Source organism: Herpailurus yagouaroundi, unplaced genomic scaffold (genome assembly GCF_014898765.1).
Source record: "Herpailurus yagouaroundi ecotype Mexico unplaced genomic scaffold, PumYag 184, whole genome shotgun sequence".
In the NCBI taxonomy this organism is placed as follows: domain Eukaryota; kingdom Metazoa; phylum Chordata; class Mammalia; order Carnivora; family Felidae; genus Herpailurus; species Herpailurus yagouaroundi.
The window spans coordinates 9486164-9505663 of record NW_024412415.1 but is presented as its reverse complement, the minus strand read 5'-3'; the positions used below and the strand labels follow the sequence as shown (position 1 = coordinate 9505663).

The 19500-nt window shown below is 54.4% G+C and overlaps 2 protein-coding genes across 15 annotated transcripts in view; one reads left to right on the top strand and one right to left on the bottom strand.

Moving 5' to 3' along the window:
* The first annotated feature begins 532 nt into the window (after positions 1 to 532).
* On the top strand, positions 533 to 12918 carry CDAN1 (codanin 1). 4 transcript variants are annotated; one of them, XM_040492425.1, is made up of 28 exons: positions 533 to 660; positions 890 to 1380; positions 1614 to 1817; positions 2017 to 2186; positions 2319 to 2432; positions 2515 to 2593; positions 2999 to 3119; positions 3277 to 3386; positions 3853 to 3942; positions 4582 to 4657; positions 5179 to 5384; positions 5691 to 5811; positions 5947 to 6093; positions 6204 to 6370; positions 6717 to 6804; positions 7058 to 7147; positions 7327 to 7381; positions 7591 to 7727; positions 7809 to 7912; positions 8162 to 8320; positions 8694 to 8757; positions 8951 to 9029; positions 9189 to 9337; positions 10474 to 10581; positions 10698 to 10761; positions 10929 to 11110; positions 11366 to 11473; positions 12093 to 12918. In XM_040492425.1, exons 1-28 carry the CDS (start codon positions 571 to 573, stop codon positions 12216 to 12218), a joined length of 3699 nt encoding a protein of 1232 aa, XP_040348359.1. In that variant the 5' UTR covers positions 533 to 570; the 3' UTR covers positions 12219 to 12918. The 4 variants fall into 4 exon arrangements, with proteins under 4 accessions (XP_040348359.1, XP_040348358.1, XP_040348360.1 ...); XM_040492424.1 differs by having other exon boundaries at positions 1611 to 1817; XM_040492426.1 differs by lacking the exon at positions 8162 to 8320 and having other exon boundaries at positions 1611 to 1817.
* A 1631-nt stretch (positions 12919 to 14549) lies between these two features.
* STARD9 (StAR related lipid transfer domain containing 9) overlaps positions 14550 to 19500 on the bottom strand; it is a 123433-nt gene continuing 118482 nt past the window's right edge. For 8 of the 11 annotated variants that reach the window (XM_040492409.1, XM_040492405.1, XM_040492406.1 and 5 more), the window contains 7 exons: positions 18281 to 18398; positions 17969 to 18090; positions 17645 to 17709; positions 17274 to 17476; positions 16948 to 17045; positions 16618 to 16776; positions 14550 to 16061 (listed from right to left, as the gene is read on the bottom strand). In XM_040492409.1, the coding sequence (XP_040348343.1) occupies positions 15960 to 16061; positions 16618 to 16776; positions 16948 to 17045; positions 17274 to 17476; positions 17645 to 17709; positions 17969 to 18090; positions 18281 to 18398 (867 nt within the window). In that variant the 3' untranslated portion in view covers positions 14550 to 15959. Of the gene's footprint in view, positions 16062 to 16617; positions 16777 to 16947; positions 17046 to 17273; positions 17477 to 17644; positions 17710 to 17968; positions 18091 to 18280; positions 18399 to 19500 lie in introns of those variants that run through there. The other 3 variants (XM_040492407.1, XM_040492417.1, XR_005795789.1) reach the window with 2 other exon arrangements.

Below are 19500 nucleotides of genomic sequence, written 5' to 3'. Positions count from 1 at the left end.
TGTCTTACAGCCTTAAATGGTCGAGCAGTTGATGGTGACAGCGGGCGTCGCACGGGCCGGGGGACTGAAAACTTCTGAGAAAGACAAGGTCAAATGAGGTTAGGCTAATTTTATCCTAACTTCGTTAGGGTGGTGACTGTTGTATCTAGAAAACTTAAACTCCAGAAAGAAAAGAGTGTGCTTATCACAGAAGATAAGGCAGGTGTCTCTCTCGGGGAATTGTTCACCTTTATCGTTCAGCCGCTCTCCCGGCCCCTCGGTCTCCCCTGTCGTGTCCCTGGGTCCCCGCAGGTCGCCCCTCGGGCCAGGGCAGCCGGGACCGGACCTCACCCATCGCGGTGCGGCCTCACTTTGCGGGCCAACTGTTGGCTGCCGGGAGCCGCTGAGCCAGCCGCGGCCTTGACCGAAGGCCTTAGCCGAACCTCAACCTGGGGAAGCCCCGGCCCCACCCCCAGCCCCGCCCCTCCGCCCCGCGGCCCAACGGTCGCTCCTCCGCGCCGGCCCCGCCCCTCCCAGGCCGCCTGTGGCGCGTCGGCGCCTGCGCAATCGCGTTCAAGTGCCCCGACCGGGATGGCGGCCGTTTTGGAGTCGCTGCTGCGAGAGGAGGTGTCGGTCGCAGCCGCGGTGAGGTGGATCGCGCGCAGCGCCCAGAGTTCGGAGGTAACAGCGCCGACACGCCCCCCAGGCCTGGCCCGAGTCTGCTTTCCGCGTGAGATACCACCCCTCCGGTCCCTTTTCTCTTGGGTGCCTGGCTGTCAGCCCGGGCCGAATGCGCTCCAACTAGGGGCCGCTGCCGGGGCCGCCCGCCTCAGCGCGCCCTGCGGTCCGGGCTGCTCGTGGCGCCGGGCTGGCAGCTGACCCTTTCGCCCCTCTCCCGCTTCTCCCTCAGGATGACCCCGGGGAGGCGGCCGCGCTGAGCTCCCTCCGGCCACTGCGGAAGGAATTCGTGCCATTCCTGCTGAACTTCCTGAGGGAGCAGAGCAGCCGCGTCCTCCCGCAGGGCCCCCCAACCCCCGCCAAGGCCCCGGGCTCCTCGGCAGCTCTGCCTGGGAGGCCCGGGGGCCCGCCGCGGGGCGGCCGCGGGGCGCGCAGCCAGCTCTTCCCTCCGACGGAGCCTTCCAGCACCGCCGCCACCGAGGCCCCTTCGGCCCGCCGCGGGGGCAGGAGGCGGGGCCCGGGGCCGGGTCGCGAGCGGGGAGGCCGCGGCCCCGGGGGCCTGGAGGAGGGGGTCAGCGGAGAGAGTTCGCCTTGGGCCGGGGGCCGGAGGCCCAGGGGATCTGGCAGCCCCGGCAGCCCCAGCCTCGCGCGCTCTGATCCGCCAAACCTCAGCAACCTGGAGGAGTTCCCTCCCGTAGGCTCGGTTCCCCCCGGCCCTGCAGGGTGAGAATCAGGCCCCATCCACGATTGGGGTGGCACGAAGGCTGTGTTAGGGGAATCAGTAAATCAGGGCTGGGCGCTCCGCAGTTGAGCGTGGGAATGCCCCGAGGGTTGGGGGTGAGTTAACCACATGGTGAGGGGCCTTTTGCGAAGTACCCCCCCCCCCCCGCTGTTGTGTTGGAGGGGGAGGTGTTTGAAGATAACGAATTTGAGAAAAACCTGTGGCTACTCAGCAGGACGAAGCCTTCGCGCAGGATCAATCCAACTCCGGTGAGCGAAGAGCGGTCACTGTCCAAGCCCAAGACCTGCTTCACCTCACCCCCAATCAACTGTGTCCCCAGTTCCCAACCCTCAGTCCCGGACACTAGCCCTTGGGGCCATGGCCTTCCCCCAGGGTGCAGAAGTCTGCAAGAGGAACGGGAGATGCTCAGGAAGGAGCGGTATGACCTTGCCACTCCCTGGGTTGTCAGCTTCCTCCCAGTGGGGGATCTGCAGGCCTTTTCCCTTGAGATTGGTTTGCCCCTGGGAGCAGCCCTGTGTCTGTTTCCTGGGCTGTGGATGTCTGCCCTGGAGAAACCTGAGTATGGCTGTGGAGGGGGAGCCAGGGGAACCGCTCATGACATCTCTCTGTCCCCTTAGCTCTAAGCAGCTGCAGCAGTCACCTACTCCCGCCTGTCCCACCTCAGAATCGGGGTCTCCCCTCCCCAGCCGGACAGGTAACCTCACAGCTGAGCCCGCTGACCCTGCCAGAGTGTCTTCCCGCCAGCGCCTAGAGCTGATAGCCCTCATCTACTCTTCATGCATCGCAGGTAGTTGAGAGCAAAGGGCGCTTGAGTGGAGATGCCTGCGGAATTTTGGTGTAGGAGAAATGATAAGGCAAGCAGAACTGAGCCTTGGTTCCAAATGATGCCTGACACCCTGGGGCTTCCTTTTATATCCAGAGAACCTGGTACCAAACCTCTTCTTGGAGCTTTTCTTCGTCCTTCAACTCCTTACTGTTCGGAGGATGGTGGCCACGAAGGAGAGTGACCTTGAACCAATTCCGGGAGCACTAGGTCAGTGAGTGAGCCTCTTTTTGGGAAATGAGGTCTGGAGATGGAACAGTTCTTAACTGACAGCTTGGTACTATCCTTCTAGATTCCCTGGAAAGCCCTCTGTTCCAGAGTGTCCATGATTGTGTCTTCTTTGCAGTACAGGTTTTGGAGCATCAGTTTCAGTGAGTTTCCCCAGCTTTGGCATTTGAGCCTTATTCCCAATGTTCGCTTGGGTCTCTGGCCACTTGAGGTAAAATGCTTGTGCTTAACACAGGTGCAATAACCTTGGGCCTTTTCCTACATGGAGCCTGTAGTTATTGGTCAAAGCTATGAATTTAACTCCTATAACCATCAAATTGCTGTCTGTGGTCTTGGCATCTGATCTTTGGGTTTATGTCTAATGTTTCCCTGCTCCATAAGGTTTCGTTTCTTCCCCCTTGCCTCCATCATCTTAAATCCTTGGCCCGTGACTTTGCCTTACATGCCTGCTCCATGTTCCAGATAATGTTCTCTGTGGCGTGCAGATGTCAGCTTCCTGCTTGCAGTCCATGTCCCGTTCCCAATCATATGTGCTTTTGTCGCTGCAGGGTTCTTTCCTACTTGGACAAAGGGACCTTAAAACTGTTGGCTGAGAATGAGCGGCTGCTGTGCTTTTCACCAGCTCTGCAAGGCCGCCTCCGAGCTGCCTATGAGGGCAGTGTTGCCAAGGTAGGGACCCCTCCTAGCCTCCACCTGACCCTTCCCAGCCTCATAATTTAGGCAGCCCAGCACACACCGGGCTAACTCCGGGCAGGAATACAGAGATGAGGTTTTCTGAGCATGATCTGTGAGAGTTTCAGTCCCTAATGTCCCTGCCATATTTTAGGTCTCTCTGGCGATGCCACCGTCTGCTCAAGCTGTCTCCTTTCAGCCAGAAACTGACAATCGTGCCAACTTCTCCAGTGACCGAGCCTTTCATACTTTTAAAAAACAAAGGTGACAAGAAAAGGGAACTTTCAGGAGGGAGTGGGGCAGCATTTCTCTGGGATAGGCAGCCTATGTTGTTTTCCTAGAAACTAGGAGTTTGGCACTAATAGGTGGTAGTTTAGCACCACTGCACCCTTTCTGCCAAGTATCATAATGGCTACACACCTTCATTCCGTTTTCCTGCCCATGGACTTGAACCTCTGACCTCAGCAGCCTTCTCACAGGTATATGACGTTAGTCACAGGGTCCTCAAACAAGAGAGAACCAGCTCAGCTTTTCCTGTGTACAGAAGTATGTGAAGCATGTTGTGTGCTGCTGCTGGGTCTTCAATGTTGTTGGCATGTAGAGAACTGTGGAGAGGATAAGGAATGGGGCTGTGGATAGTCCTGTCCTCGATGGTTCGGAGCTAGAGAAAGCACTCTTGGGAGTGAGATCAGCTATGCCTCAGTTGATCAGGCGTTCTTGTGTCTGTCAGGGATGTGTTTTTTGAGGTGCTTCGAGAGTGGGAAGATCGGCATGAGGAGCCTGGCTGGGATTTTGAGAAGGGCTTGGGCAGCAGGATCAGGTAGGTGCTCCCACACTGGTCACCTTAGTGGTGCTCTGATAGTTGATTGGAGGAGGGCTCTTCCTCCACTTATAGCCCATAGCTCCTACCTTCTGTGTCCTCCTTAATCTCTAGTTATTGGCAACTCTGCCTCTACTCAGAGGGATTTGTATTGCCAGCTCCTTGCACTCAGAATGACTCAGACTTGTTACATGAGTGTGAATGCTTGGATGAATACCAAGCCCGTTTTCCAGGTTGCTTGAGTTTTGGCCCAAGTCACTGGTTAGACCCTTTCCAACATTTTCTTCATTGTCTAGTTCAGCAGCTCCAATAACTTTGCATAGCTAGATGCAGAAAGAATATCCTGTCCAGTGATCTACTTTCCACATGAGTCATGATACTCACTAGAGCCCAGTATAGACTGAAGATTAGGGATGGTATTATCTCTTGGTGGGTTCAGTGTGTCTGTAGCCTTGAGGGATGTTGGTGCTAAGGAGAGTGTCCCTTACCTATTCCCACATCTTTGCACTGGCCAACTCTGGCTGAGGTCTGCTCACGCCCCTGGGTAAGGACTGAAAGGCCCAAGGATTGGCTCGTTCTCTCAGATTTCTGCCCCCTTCCTCCTTCCGTCACATTCTGTTCCTGCCTCTTATGCCTCAGAGCCATGATGGGTCAGCTCTCTGCAGCCTGCAGCCACAGCCATTTCGTTCGGCTTTTCCAGAAACAACTTCTCCAGGTAAGAGCCCCAGCAGGAGAGATGAATCTACAGGAGGCAGTAGGTATTAAAGGCAGCCAGGTAATGGTGGGTTGGAGCGGACAGACATGCAGGTCCTGGGCTGGAGTTTGAACAGGAGTTCTCCTTGGGGGGTGGCTGAGATGCAGGCAGCCAGAGGGGAGCCAGAGCCCTCCATCACGTGCCCTGCACCCACGGCCTCCCTAGCCTCCTCACACACCCAGCATACCCTGCCAGCCTTAGGCCCTCACTACTCCCTTGTCCTTGGTCTGTGCCATAGTAGAGCGAGCCCTGTCATAGGACTCAGGCCCGATTTTAAATCCTGGCCCTAGTGACCGAGGCAAACATCTAACCTTGTGAGGTTAGTCTCTTTACCTATAAAACAGCGTGATCCCAACCTTGGAAAACTTGTGGCACCTGATACAGGGCTGGCATTCCAGAAATGTTCATTACTTCCACCCTATTTTGTTCAGTCCTTCTTTCCAGAAAAACTGTTTTTTTTTTCTCCTCTTCCTGCCGCGCAGATGTGTCAGAGTCCCAGTGGCACCGGAGGCACGGTCTTGGGTGAAGCTCCAGATGTGTTAAGTATGCTTGGAGCTGACAAACTGGGGCGGTTGCGGCGCCTACAGGAGAGGCTTGTGGCCCCTCAGAGCAGCGGGGGGCCCTGTCCGCCCCCCACCTTCCCGGGCTGTCAGGGATTCTTCAGGGACTTCATCCTGAGCGCCAGCAGGTAAGGGTCCCCTGCAAAGTGCAGGGAATAGGGCTGAGGCCAGGAGGGGTTTGTCTTTCCAGAAGGGCAACAGTTCTCTCTCTTTTGCCTGGAATGTAACAGAGTGGGACCAGTGATGTCCAGGCTCCTCTAGCTCACAGTTCCTGCCTCCATTTCCTTTCCTGTTCTTTGACCCACACTGGTAACCTCAGCCTCCTTCCCTCTCTGCCCCACTGTGCCTTGCTTTCTGCATGAACTTTCTCTCTATTCCGATTCTGTCTATGCCTCTGCCAGTGTCTTTTTTTTTTTTTTTTCTTCACTTCCTAGCTTCCAGTTTAATCAGCATCTCATGGACAGTCTGAGTTTAAAGATCCGGGAGCTCAACAGCCTTGCCCTGCCACAGCCTGAGCCCAGTGACGACGATGGGGAGTCAGATGTGGACTGGCAGGTTAGAAAGCAGAATGAGGGAGAGAACAGGGTTCTGACCTAGGAGGGAAGGGCTCTTTTCAAGAACTGGGTAACAGATTCAGAATTGCTCTTGAAGCCCTATGCTTAGGACATCTTGCTTCCCTGATCCCTACAGGGTGAACGGAGGCAGTTTGCCATGGTGCTGCTCAGCCTGAGGCTTCTGGCTAAATTCCTGGGCTTTGTGGCTTTCCTGCCATACCGGGGGCCTGAGCCACCCCCCACCCGTGAGCTCCAGGACTCCATTCTGGCCCTGAGGAGCCAGGTGAATGGGGGCTCTGGTAAGGAGGGCCGGGAGGGGCCGCCGAGCCCTGGAGATGGAGGGCGTCCCCCACCTCCGGCCCCCCACCCCCTGACCCAACCCTGCCCCACCAGGTGCCCCCGGCCCTGGATGTGCGGGCGCTGTTGCAGCAGGGGCTGCGGGCCCGCCGAGCCGTGCTCACGGTGCCCTGGCTGGTGGAGTTCCTCTCCCTCGCTGACCACATTGTGCCACTGCTGGACTATTACCGCAGCATCTTCACTCTCCTGCTCCACCTACATCGGTGAGTCCAGAAAGGGTGAGACTTAAGCCAAGGGCATGGGAGAACACTGCTGAAGCTGCTGTCAGTGAAGAGGGTTGAGCGGCCCTGTGCTTCCTGTGCAGTACCATAGCCATAACCTACCCTCAGGGGAGAGGCAGAAAGTGGGCACTTTTTTGCACTTTTATTAGCTGTTTTTTATTCCTCCTGTGGCTGAGCTCAGAGGGAGTACAGATCTGGTGAGGGGCGGTGGGGAGATCCTGGTCACCTGTATGACAGCCATCCCCTTTTGGTCTGCTTTTGAGAATTACCTTCCCAGTGATAGCTTTTTTTTATTCCGTTCTGTTTCTTATACAAATGTACTGTTTAGGAGCTTGGTCTTGTCAAAGGAAAGCGAGGGGGAGATGTGTTTCCTTAACAAGTTGCTGCTGCTTGCTGTTCTGGGCTGGCTTTTCCAGGTTGGTCAAGTGGAGAAAGATCCAGATTGGGGAAGGGAGGCATCCACTGTGGGTGGAGTCGGGGAGTAGGAGAATGTCTGAGTCTGAACAAGGTCACGGCCAGAAGATGAAGGTTTAGGGGGGGTATGGGAATTACCATGGTTTCAGAGCAAGGTTGCTTTGTATCTGGTGGCCAAATCCTGGAACCACAAGGTCTGTGTGTTGAATCTCTGAAGCACTGACTGGAGTTTGCACTGCTCTGATCTTTTGTCAGATTCCCACAGTCCCTGAGGATCTGTTCTTTCTGGAAGAGGGTCAGTTGGATACTTTTGAGGTGGATACAGTAACTTCAGAGCACGGGTTGGTAAGTGTTGGGGTCTGGCCAAAGCTTTGGGAGTGGCAGGAATAAAGGAGGCAGGCAGTCTGGGAGTTCCTAGAGACTGAACTCTTCTGTAACTCTTCCCCAACTGTCCCATTTCTGGCACACTGGGGAGGAAGAGAAGCCTGCCTGCCTGCCTAACTCTGGCCTGTTCTCTCCCCCAGGATGGCATGCCTGTGGTGGACCAGCACCTACTCTACACCTGCTGCCCCTATATTGGTGAGGCACCCAGGGTCCTCAGTCCCTGGCCTGTCCCTTCATGAGCACCTAAAAGGCATCCCGTGGGCCTAACACCCTAATATGTTGTTCTCTTCTTAGGCGTTCCCCAGGTGCCTCAGCCTCTTTACTCCACAAATACTTAAAGTCCCAAGATGCCTGGGAGGGTAGGGGTGGTTCTGGAACTAAGCACTTGGGCTTCCCTGTTGCAGGAGAGCTCCGAAAACTGCTCGCTTCGTGGGTGTCAGGCAGCAGTGGGCGGAGTGGAGGCTTTGTGAGGAAGATCACTCCCACCACCACCACCACGGGTCTTGGAGCCCAGCCTCCCCGGACCACCCAGGGGCTGCAGGTAAGGGCAGGGCAGAGGCAGGGGACATCCAGGGGGGAAGAGAGAGGAAACTCTTCATGCGCCATTGCCTCCTCCCCACAGGCACAGCTGGCCCAAGCCTTTTTCCACAACCAGCCACCTTCCCTGCGCAGGACTGTGGAATTTGTGGCTGAAAGAATCGGCTCTAACTGTGTCAAACACATCAAGTAAGGGTTGAAGAGGTTGGGAAGGCAGATGTGGAAGGTGCCAGGCTCATTCCCTTACCATTTACCCCCTCAACTCTTAACATTGTATTGCCAACCTGAGGAAAGTTAGCTTGAGGGGAAGGATATGGTGGGGAGGCTAAAACTGCTAACATTATTTGAGGTTAGTTCTGACCAGATTTCCTTGCATTTGCAGCCCCTTTCTGATTCAGTTCCCTCAACCACCTTCAAGCTTTTCTGTCCCCGCTGCAGGGCCACACTGGTGGCAGATCTGGTACGCCAGGCTGAGTCGCTTCTTCAGGAGCAGCTGGTGACGCAGGGACAGGAAGGGGGTGATCCAGCCCAGCTGTTGGAGATCTTGTGTTCCCAGCTGTGCCCCCACGGGGCCCAGGCACTGACCCGGGGGCGGGAGTAAGAGACGCCAGACCCTCATCCCCGCTCTCCGCTTTTATTTTCCTGACTTTTTCTTTTTCACAAACTCATCTCTTTTTATTCCATGTCCTCTCTGAAACCCCTTTTTTCTTTCACTTCCTATGTAGGTACATATCTTAGGCTTTAGGACCCAAAGTCTAAAGTTGAGTTGGAAGAATGGGGGGTTGGGTGTCCCATTCCTCCCAGCGTCAGGGATCAGGGGTGGGCCCAGGGCTGACAGTGCTTCTCTTAACCCCCTGCCCACCTCTCCCCAAGGCAGAGCCCTCCTGGCTCAGCTGATTGGTGCACTTGGCCTTTCTTTCTGTGAGCCAGGCCAAAACCTCTAGCCATCACAGACTCTGTCTCCTTTCAGGTTCTGTCAGAAGAAAAGCCCTGGGGCAGTACGGGCACTGCTTCCCGAGGAGACCCCGGCAGCTGTAAGTAGGGAGGAGGCCTGGAGCCCGCGGGCTGCTGTTTGGTGGTGGGAGAGTTGCGCTGCAGGTCACATGTGCGTGAAGGTGGTGGATGGGTCCGAGGGTTGGTCCCGGCCTTGGGGGCACCTGAGCTGTTGTTCATTCTCATCCCTGAGCCTCCCCTGGCCCCTGACGCTGCAGTTCTTCTGGGTCACAGGTTCTGAGCAGCGCAGAGAACATTGCTGTGGGGCTTGCGACAGAGAAGGCCTGTGCCTGGTTGTCAGCCAACATCACAGGTAAGGTCCAGGACAGGGGAGTGGCTGACCAAGCTCTTCAAAAGTGGACTGGCAGAAAGTGGGAGGCCTCTAGGGGAGAAGGAACATAAACCAGTTGGAAACAGTGATGGGCATGGGTTGGTGTGGTGACCCCTCTTCTGTTCTCCCTTTGACCTGCAGCACTGATCAGGAGGGAGGTGAAGGCAGCAGTGAGTCGCACACTTCGAGCCCAGGGTCCTGAACCAGCTGCCCGGGGGGAGCGGAGGGGCTGCTCCCGAGCCTGTGAGCACCACGCTCCCCTCCCCTCCCACCTCATCTCCGAGATCAAAGTACACAGCTCCCCTCCTCCCTGCGCCCCTCTCCTCTCCCTTCTCCCCGCTCTTTTCCTGGTCTCCCTCCTTCCTCACGTCAGCTGCAGTGTTTTGTGTAGCCGCTTTCTGTGTTGTGCAGCTAGTTCGGTGTCCTTCCTTACTGAACGGGATTAGGTAGGGCACAGCTGAACTGTTTTCCTAATTGCTTTTCACTAACTTCCGGTACCTGAATCACCCAAAAGGGGAAAAGAACAGATATGAAAGTTTCCGGTGGACTGCATACTGCTTGCATGGGAGGTGATGGGGTCTGGGGGGAGCGGACGTCTGCTGTAGTAGGAAAGCCTCGCAGGGGGCAGTCACCTGTGTTGGCACAAGATTTCAGAAATGTTCTCATATGTGGGATGTGATGCTTATTTAGTTGTAGACAGTAAGAATAAACTACCATTGGTCTTGATTGTAAAAATGTAGATACCGTCTAGAGTAGGGCTCAGCAAACAGCCCATGGACCAAATCCAGCCTGCTGCTGATTTCTATAAATCAAGTTTTATTGGAACACAGCCACACTTGTTCACTGATGAATTGTCTAGGGCTGTTTTTGTGCTACAGCAGCAGAGATGTTAAGGCCTGCAAACCCTCAACTATTTACTGTTTGGTGGAGCCAAAGATTAGGACTAGGGACTAAGAAGGAATGACAAAAATGGAGAGTATATAGTGGGGAGAAGAAAAGGCTAAGTGGTTTTCTGTACTTAAGCCGGACTCTCCCAAGAAGATGAACAGAGAAGCATAGGGGATAGAAAATATAACACGTAGCCAGACGGTTCTCCTAAATGCTTTCAGGATAAGGCTCTCTGGGAAGTGGATGGGTGTGGCTTTGTCCCAAGACGAGTGACATCTCTTGAGCTCTCAAGGCAGCATGTTGTCCCTGAGCTGACCTGCAGCATCTGTTCCCTCTGTTGCTGTCCACTTGGTTGGCTTCTTCTCCCAGCTGTGCGGTCCTGCCCGAGTCCCAGGTCTAAGGCACCTTGGCCCGGCCGCTTCATCCGGGGAACCCTGTCTTCCTTTTCCTTCTGCCTCTTTCCACTGGCTTCTCGGTGGCCTCCTCGGTCCCAGCCAGGTATGAAGTCTCGCTCTGCTTCCACCCCTGCTCTCTCCAGGATGTGCTCGCTCTGGCTGTGGGGCCCCGGGACCCTGAGGAGGGAGTCTCTCCGGAGCATCTGGAGCAGCTCCTGGGCCAGCTGGGCCAGACACTGCGGTGCCGCCAGGTGAGACCTAACACGACGCCGTACTTGTGTCCTTGTCCAGTGCTAGTCACCAGAGCTGCATCAGCTCAAGTCTGCTGCTGTAAGGATAGTGCTAACGTCCGGCCTCTTCTCCACAGTTCCTGTGCCCACCTGCAGAGCAGCATCTGGCAAAGTGCTCGGTGGAGTTAGCATCCCTCCTTGGTATGGCTCTCTGTCATTACATCGCCCTTCTGTCACATCCCCCAGATCTCAGGTTTTGGTACAAGCTAGATTAGAAACATGGAGCTTTGTTCTCTTCTACCTCCCAGGGGCCAGCTAGGTGACCCTACCTCCATTTCTCAAAGCTTGACTTTTTTCTTTGCCCAAAGTGGCAGACCAGATCCCTGTCCTCGGGCCCCCGGTGCAGCACCGGCTGGAGAGAGGACAGGCTCGCAGGCTCCTGCACATGCTGCTTTCCCTGTGGAAGGATGACTTTCAGGTGCCGGTTCCACTGCAGCTGCTGCTGAGCCCAAGAAACCTGGGGCTTCTGGCAGACACCCGGCCAAGGGAGGTGAGCTGGAGCGGTGGAGGAGGGCAGGTGGGCTCTTTAGCCCCCTGCACTCCTGTTCTGACACCCCCCACCCTCACCCCAGTTGCTGTGTGTGTGTGTTTCCTCTACGCCACCTTTTCTGGCGCTGTGTTCATTTCCTCTAATACGCTCACATGGGCTGCAGATCTCCTCCTCCTCCTCAGCAGCTCTGTCCTTTGGATCAGTCAGGGTCGCTGTGTCAACCTACCCCGCTGACGCTCTCCTTGTGTGTTGCAGTGGGACCTGCTGCTGTTCTTGCTCCGGGAGCTGGTAGAGAAAGGGCTGATGGGACGGACAGAGATAGGGGCCTGCCTGGGCAGCCTCCATGATGCCCAGTGGCCAAAGGTAAGGAGTCCTCATCTCTTCATCCATCTGTCCCTTTTCTCCTGAAATGGGGCCAGCGGTGGGGCCCAGGCATTCTTAGGATCTTCCCAAAGCTCAGTGGGCTTTATCAGGTATCTTCAGGACCACCCTGAAATGGTGTGGCTGTTCTGGAGTGCCTTTTTCACATTTGAGTAGCTACTGTATGAAAGAGGGTGCCAGCGGAGGAAGGAAGATGGAAGGCAGGTAGTTGGAAAGCAGCGCGGCAAGGTGAGTATGGGTTTTTTGAATCAGAATAACCTAGATTTGAATCTCAGCTGGTACTGAATGTTATCGTGATCGAGGGCAGAATAGTGTATACCTCCTAGGGTTGTCAGGATGAAATCTGTTGGTGGTGAGTACTCACTAGATGCTTCTGCGCCTCCTGTCAGATTCCCCTCTCCCTGCTGGAACTGGAGCATCCCCAGAGGACTGATGGGAAAAGGTGTCCTGTCCATTTAAGTGTAGAAGGCCGCTGGGAAAAAATAAGGTTGTCTCCTCACTGGTTAGCAAGGGCTAGATATGGGGGATTGAGTTTTACAGAAAGGATGTACCATCCAGAATTATGTGTCAGCCTTGTCTGTCCTCTTTCTGCTTATTCCAGGACTTCTCTGAAGAATTAGCAACACTGTTCAACCCATTTCTAGCTGAGCCTCACATGCCAGAACCCCAGCTAAGAGCTTGTGAGCTGGTGCAAACAAACCGGGGGACTGTGCTGGCCCAGAGCTAGGGCTGGGGAGTGGCCCTGCCTCAGGTGTCTGACCAGAACCCTGGAGCCCGGCCGGACCGTGCCTCAGGAGGAGGCCCCGTGCCCCCCTCGGAGTGCTCACCGCTGACCCTTGCTGCCGCGGGAGCAGCGAAGTCTGTAAGTCAGGCTTCCTGCTCACGTGTGAAGGAAGCGTGTGGCTGCCGGCCTCCCGCTGACGCTGACTGCAGGCTCACCGCCCGCGTCCTAGAGGAAGGAGGAGGGTTCACCAGATTCAGGATTGTGATGGGAAAGCCTAGAGACAGACTCCAGTCCTGGAGCAGAAGAGTTGGCGTTTATTATTTGGATCATTAAATGACGTGTGTGGGCTTGACGACACAGGACTCAAGCCCTATTTGCTGCTACCCCAGCATCCCTTAAAACTCCTTGGTTTGGAAATCATGACAGAGGCAAATGGCTTCTGCTTAACTCGTGAGTAAAGTTAAAGCATGAACCTTGGGAGTGGACGTTCTCTTACCACCAGGAGCTGGGCTGCCTGCCATCTCCTTAAAAATGCACAGTACGTGAGGTGGGGCTGACCTGCCAGAAGCCCAGCTTTGACGCTGCACCTCCTCTGCCTTCAGCCCGGTGCAGGTACTAACTCTTAGCCGCAACTCCACACGGGGGCTACACACAGGGCAGAACGTTAGAGCTTTTTAAAATAAACCATTTTCTTTACCAAGGGCTTCGTGTCTAGTTATTTTCACCTGGCTCTTCCCTTGAGAAGGCCGTAGTCTCAGGTGGGCTTGAAGGTGGGCACTGACAGGGCAGAGCAACCCTTGTGCTGGTTTGTTAGGGCTGGGGGTGTTGCATTTGGCTCAGAACAAAAGCATTCTGTGTGTCTCTAAGTTGGGACTAAAAAGCGCTACCTTGACAACGTGCATGAAGTTCACTCCTATAAAATTCATTCCTTTTCTACATTGGCAGTGCACACGGATTCAGGCTGTGTTGGAGGAAGGAGAGGGTACTCGGGGAACCCTCCTGAAGCGTCTCACAAAATTCTGTGTGTCCGTGTGTAGTTCCTGGGGGAAAAGTACATAGCTGTCAAAGAGGCCGACCCAAGGCCGAAAGGGCCTGCTGTGTCTGTCACCTGAGGAAAGCTGGTGGGAAGTCCTGACAGCCCTCAGCACAGAAAGGTCCCTCAGCACCTAAAAGGCCACTTCTGTCCCTCAGCTCCTCCCAGCTGCTCCTTTTACAAGTTTCTGCAGCTGAACCTTTTGTTCCATAATCTTTTTATCTTCAAAGGCCTTTATTTTGTCCTTTAAATCCATTTTACACTAATCTATAGGATGTGTCCTATAAATCCATTTATACTAAATTCAGGAAGTTCTGAATGCCTGGGAGCCAAGAAATGTTTTATCTTTCTGCACCCATGTGGCTTAACGAGAGCACTGCTCTCTGAAGGTGAGCCCTGAGGTAAGAAGCTGCCACTTCAGAGGACCCGGCTCTCTGTAGGTGGGACAGGTAGGCGGAGCTTGGAGGCAAGCCTGAAGCCCCAGGGATGCTGGGCTAATGCCCACTCAATTCAATATAGCGTGGCCCCAGCTCAGGAAACTTCACAGGGGCCTGTGTGAACCTTAAAGGCCCATTCTCTAGGCAGTAAGATAGAATTACAGTGAAACCGTGAACTCATTAGGTTCCTTTCTACATACCTGCTCTCTACTAATTGTCTCAAACATTGGTTTTCAAAGTGTGGCTGGTCCCCAGACCAGCAGCCTCAGGACTTCCCAGACATACAACAAATACGTTGGCCCCGCTCCAGGACTACCGCATCTCAAACTCTGGGGTGTAACAAGTTCTTCAGGGGATTCTGATGAAGTCAGAAAGCCACCTATCCAAGCCAAAATTGGACTTCCTCGTGATCATTTGGAGCTGGGTCCCTGGATTATCTTTAGTACAGAATCAGCCTCAGTTAATTAATATTCCCTAGCTTGCTGACTCAGGCCTGGTGTGTGGCTATTGTAGGAAGGGGATTGCGATCGCCTCTGGGGACCCGTATGTTCAGCTTCCCATTGCCAGCTCTGCTTCAGAAGCCCAGAAGTACTCACCTGTTGTTAAAGAGCTTCCTTCCAGGGGATCATGGACACTGGTGTGTGGCAACAACTGATCTGGAATCTTCTCTCATGTTCGTATCTGGCTACAGCTGGCTGTAGTTGGGTAACTGACAGGGCTGTTCACACACAAAGTCGTGCTGAGCTCATGGAAAGAACTCAGTACATTCGTGTGAACTGTATAGCTTGAAACTGGGCCGTGAGCTGTTGCTGCCATCGTAATCTCCAGACTAAAGTCTGAGCTCAAGGGACACCGCAGTCTTCACTAAATGAAAGGACACCACGGACCTTTAATTTGCAAGTGTTCTGACTTTTTCAATCAATGGACTTAAGAGATTTATATGAAAAAGAGATGGGAGTACATAAATAGGGTGTTAAATATACCAAAAAAATTAGCCAGAAAAATACATTTAAAAGCAATTTAAAAAGTCTTCAACCAATCATATATGAGTAACAATCTGAGGTAAAAGAAAAACAATCCTGCAAACACTTTGAGAAACAATAAATCTCTGTGCTATACTGTACAGAAACTGACCTTTTCAATCCCCATATGGTCACCCTCTTCCGCCAAAGATTGTGGGCACCAGAATGGAAGCTGGGAATCTCTCCCACCCCACCACTTCCACGTAATCGTACTGAATACTCGAAGCTCAAGTTTAGGCAGGCTAAGGTACAAGAAAACCGAGCCCATTCCCCATCCCCTCCTAGAGTAGCACGTCTGACCACAGCAGCACGGACACTCAGGGGACCACTGAAGGCTGGCACCAAGGCTCTGAGTGAGGGAAGGAACAGAACTGAGTTTCCTCCTAATGAATCACTTACCTCCTCTAAGAGTTCTCATATCGTCTCTCCAGTCTTCAATAAACAACTTTTCAGCTCTTTGAAATTCCTCTTGCCCTGTCAGCAGCCAACATTGGGCTGCCCACCCCCATCCCTCCTCAAAGGGCTAGGTTCCCCTCCTTGGCCTCAAATCTGTCCAACCTGCTTCTACAGTGGTCTTTCCCATTCTCCTGAGCTCTGGAGTGACGGCTCCAAGACTGAGCATTGCTCAATACTCCTGACTGAGACAAAGACCCAAATGTCCTCTCCTGTGAAGGAAACGAAGAGGAAAAAGTAAAAATTAATAATAAGGCATTTTGTAAAAATGCAAGGAGAAACGATTCCGAATGGTTTGTGCAGTTGTTTTTTTAAACTGTTTTTCTGGTTTGGCACTTTCCAATACTGCAGTCCGCAGTGGAGCTGAATGCTGGAGACGGATTCTGAACAGTCCCGGTCAATGGCTGCTTGCTTCCCTCCCTGGCTGAGGGCTGGGCCAGAGTACTGCCCTCTCCTGGCTCTGCTGGCTACGCCCAGTCCTGGTCTTCAAGCGGCCTGCCACGATGTCCCGGAGAGGAAAGAGAGGTTGAGGAATCCAAAAAGGTGAGTTGAGCTTCACTGATGCTGGCCACCTGGGGCCAGGAACTCAGGGCCCCTCGCTCTGCAGAGGCACCAGCTGTGACCCAAGTACTGACGGGACTTTGCTGGCAACTCAGGTCTGAGTGCTGGTCAGCCTGGTCAGCCACAACCAGGAGCCTCGCCTGTCCTTGCATCCTGTACAGAGAATGACAAGAGCCACCTGGCATCACGGGCACATCCTGCACCTGCGTCTCTGCAGCACCATCTTGACAGTAAGATGCTAACTCCCAAGGAAGGAAGCCAGTCTGGCTATAACCAGTGGCTGCTGTTTGATGAAGGAGCTTAGGAGCTGAGGGGGGAAGCCCGGTGCACCAAGTTCTACCTGAAATAAAGCAGAGAGGGAAGGGTTAAAGGTGTGTACAGACGGGGAGAACACGCCAGGCCCCACGTCAGCCCCAGGTATTCACCCAGGCTGTTGCGATGCAAAAAGCTCCTCTGCGGTCCCGGAGTTTACAGGCCCCTGGGCTCTGCTGTTCAGATCTAGGCATGGGCTTCACCTCCCGGTGACAAAGGTCATGTTGGGGAACTGGGAGTGGAGCAAGAACAGAATGGGTCCTGCTCATTCTGCTCTGCTGAGGCTGCTGCTCCTCCCTCACCGTGGCTATCTCCCACGGACTCAGCAACAGAGGGTCTAAAGGCCACCGAACTCTTTGGTAACGGCAACTTCAGTCAGAGAAGACTGACCTACTCTGTCCCCCTCCTCCGTCCTCGATTCCCCACTGACTCCCCGCACTGTGGCCCAGGAAGCCTGAGTCTCCAGCTCTGGGGACACAGGGCCTGGGCACTGAAGGGTGTTGAGCAGCTGAACAGTAAACTCCTGCGGGGTGGTGGGGTCACACCGAGGCGTTCTGTGCAGCCAGCCACACAGGAAGGATCACCTGGGCCAAGTAGATGACTCTAGTGATGTCCCTTCCTTCCACGGTGAGAGGCTGTAGGATCCAGGCACTGGGCAGGATCTCCCCTCGGACCATGTCTCTGCTGGGTCTCGGCATGGATGTATCATAAACAGACTGAGCCGCCATGACAGACAGGTGCCCCTGGGGACAGGGAGTGAAGTGGATCAAACCAGGACAGGCTCCAGTGCGGCCAGACAGGCTTCATGTCATCCTCATCCCTGCCCACCGCACCCTCCTTTCCCTGCAGGACCTGAGGCCCACAGTGACTGCCTCTCAACAGCACTCCAGCCCAACTTCCTCCCACATCTTTACCACCAGCGAGGCAGGCACCTCTTTAGCTTCCACGCAGACACAACAGAAATCCCGCGGCTGCTTCAGGGCACACAAGGCAGTACTGCACACCAAGTACACTGGGGGGTCAGGAACGGGGAGAGTCAGGAGGTGCATGGACAGACCTAGTCCTAAATCCTTCCCAGCCCAGGAGCGCCCGCCAATATCCCGTCGTTCTGCAACCTGACAGGCAGACCTAGCCTGAGCCGCCCGGAGGAGGTCGTGTGAGCACCTGGCCTCCCGAGAGGACCACCTCCAACCCTTGCTGCCCCTGGCCCGGACCCATGGGAAGCCCTCCCTGGGCTCACCAAGGTTGATGCTGTTGGTCACCCGCTGATGCAGCCTCGCTGTCTGGATGGGCTTGTGGTAGAGCGGCCACAGGGTGGGGTCACTCACAGCTGCCCACACATGAGACAGTGGCTGGGAAACCACGCCTGCCCCCAGGAAGCCATGCCGAGTAGAAGAAAACATCTTGTAGTAAAGATGCACCTCCTGCTCCTCACCCTGATGGCTGGGGACACCGAGGGTGGGGAAGAGGAAGAAGAGGTGAGAACTGGGCTCCTGGGTCATAGAGGGGCAGTTCAGGGGAGGGACTCAAGGGAGCCGGGGCAGAGAAGGTAAAGGAGGAAAGAGGACAAGCAGGACAACAGGTTAGGACAAGACACTACAAGGAACTTACTTCCAGCCAGCTGCTGGCTGGCAGCTGAAGAGGTTGTGCAGGTTACCTGAGCAAGCAGCCATTACCTGCAGACACAGGGATCACACCCAAGTGAGCGGGCACGGGACAAAGCAGACCCCTGGGTTAGTCAGTCACTAGGGCCAGTGTTTGCTGAATTCCCTTTCTGTCAAGATGGAGAGCCACCAAAGAAGCCCTAACCCTCATCTGAAAGAAGTTGGCCCTCAGCTGCCCTGCTCTCTCCCTCCTTTCCTTCCCTCCCTCCCCCTCCCCACCCGGCGGAGGGCCGGTAAAGGAACCACGGGGACGAGCGGAATCGCTCCTCACGTCAGCAATAGAGATGTCCACGATGTGCTTGGCCAAATCTTGATAGGAGGAGGACAGGTAGGCCCCCAGGCTGGACAGGCTGGACGGACAGCAGCAGCAGCTGCCCAGGGAGGTTCTGCGGCCTGCAGTGAACAGGCAGAGGTCGTGAGACAGCATGAGCATCGAGGCCTCAGAGCAGCAACAGCCTCCTGAGGGACAGTGACTCGGGGCTGATAACCTCGGGCTAATGACTCCCTAAGGATCTAGAGGACCTCCGCCCCCAAAGTCCCCAAACCGGGCAGATAGCTGCATGCCCTCACCCCCACCACTCACTGTAAGCTAAGCTCTTCCAGGTGGATCCAGCCAGACTCAGTTGACTGTTCCTCACTGCAGAATGTCCCCGAACATCCCCTATCCAGGAGTCACTGGAATCAGGCAAGTGTGTGTCCCCCTGCAGAAAAGATGTTTAGGACCAGAGCAAAGGAAGATAAAGCAGAGCACCAGAAAGCCTGTGTAGAATTATCTCCTCTGCCTCTGAACTATCCCAATAGTTTCCAATGTAGAGGCTCTATCAAAAAAATCTTCCCCATGGAGCCTGGGTGGCTCAGACAGCTAGGTGTCCAACTCAGTCTCGGCTCAGGTCTTGAGCTCACAGTTTTAAATTCGAGCCCCGTGCTGGGTGCTGTACTGTGCATGAAGCCTGCTTTAAAAAAAAAAAAAAAATCTTCCCCATTGGGATTACAGGAGGTTGGATGTCGCCAAGAAGCCAAGAGCAATAGAAACCAGTCCCTGGACAATCTCTCCTTATGGTTCAAAGACTGCTTGTAGGAGAGCTCCAAAAGGGATCAAAATGAACAGAGCCTCAGAGGACCTGGTATGGAGCCTCAGTGGGTTTGGGGGCTCTACCATGTGGCAACACGAATGAGGCCATGGCTGGAGCCCAAGTGGAAGGTGGGAGGGGGAGGAAAAGCAACGGGCCGTGAAAAGCTTGACCCTAGGCCCCAACTTCCCCAAGCCTCACCTCCCCAACCCCATACAGCAAGTAAGCCAAAGGTCCTAATTTGGAACCAGACAGGATGATCTCTGGATCTGCAATACGGTCCTCCCACCTTTACTTCAGCTGGCAACTCAGTAACATGACCTTGACCTCTATCATACCTGACAGGCACTGTCCATCCCACCTCTATCATCAGTTTTTAACCTATGGCTAAAGACAAGAAGAGGTGAACACAGACAGTTCTATCTCCATCCTTGTCTCCCTTCCTCTGCTGCAACATATAGTCTCTTGTACTTTAAGCAGGTGTCTCTGTCTCAGATTGAAGTCTTGTGCCATCTTCTTGGGAACTTTCCACTACTGATCATCTCATCCTTCACTGTTGCCTCTGCCTCACCCTCTTCGTTGGATCCTTCCTACAAGCACTCAAGCATGTAAATATTTCTCCCACCTTTATTTATTTATTTTTAAAATTTTTTTTCAACGTTTATTTATTTTTGGGACAGAGAGAGACAGAGCATGAACGGGGGAGGGGCAGAGAGAGAGGGAGACACAGAAT

Coding starts and splice junctions, on each gene's coding strand:
- CDAN1 (XM_040492424.1), top strand. CDS start 571: ATGGCGGCCGTTTTGGAGTCGCTGCTGCGAGAGGAGGTGTCGGTCGCA. Junction 661..889: donor GCAGCGCCCAGAGTTCGGAG/GTAACAGCGCCG, acceptor CTTCTCCCTCAG/GATGACCCCGGGGAGGCGGC. Junction 8,758..8,950: donor CCGAGGAGACCCCGGCAGCT/GTAAGTAGGGAG, acceptor TCTGGGTCACAG/GTTCTGAGCAGCGCAGAGAA.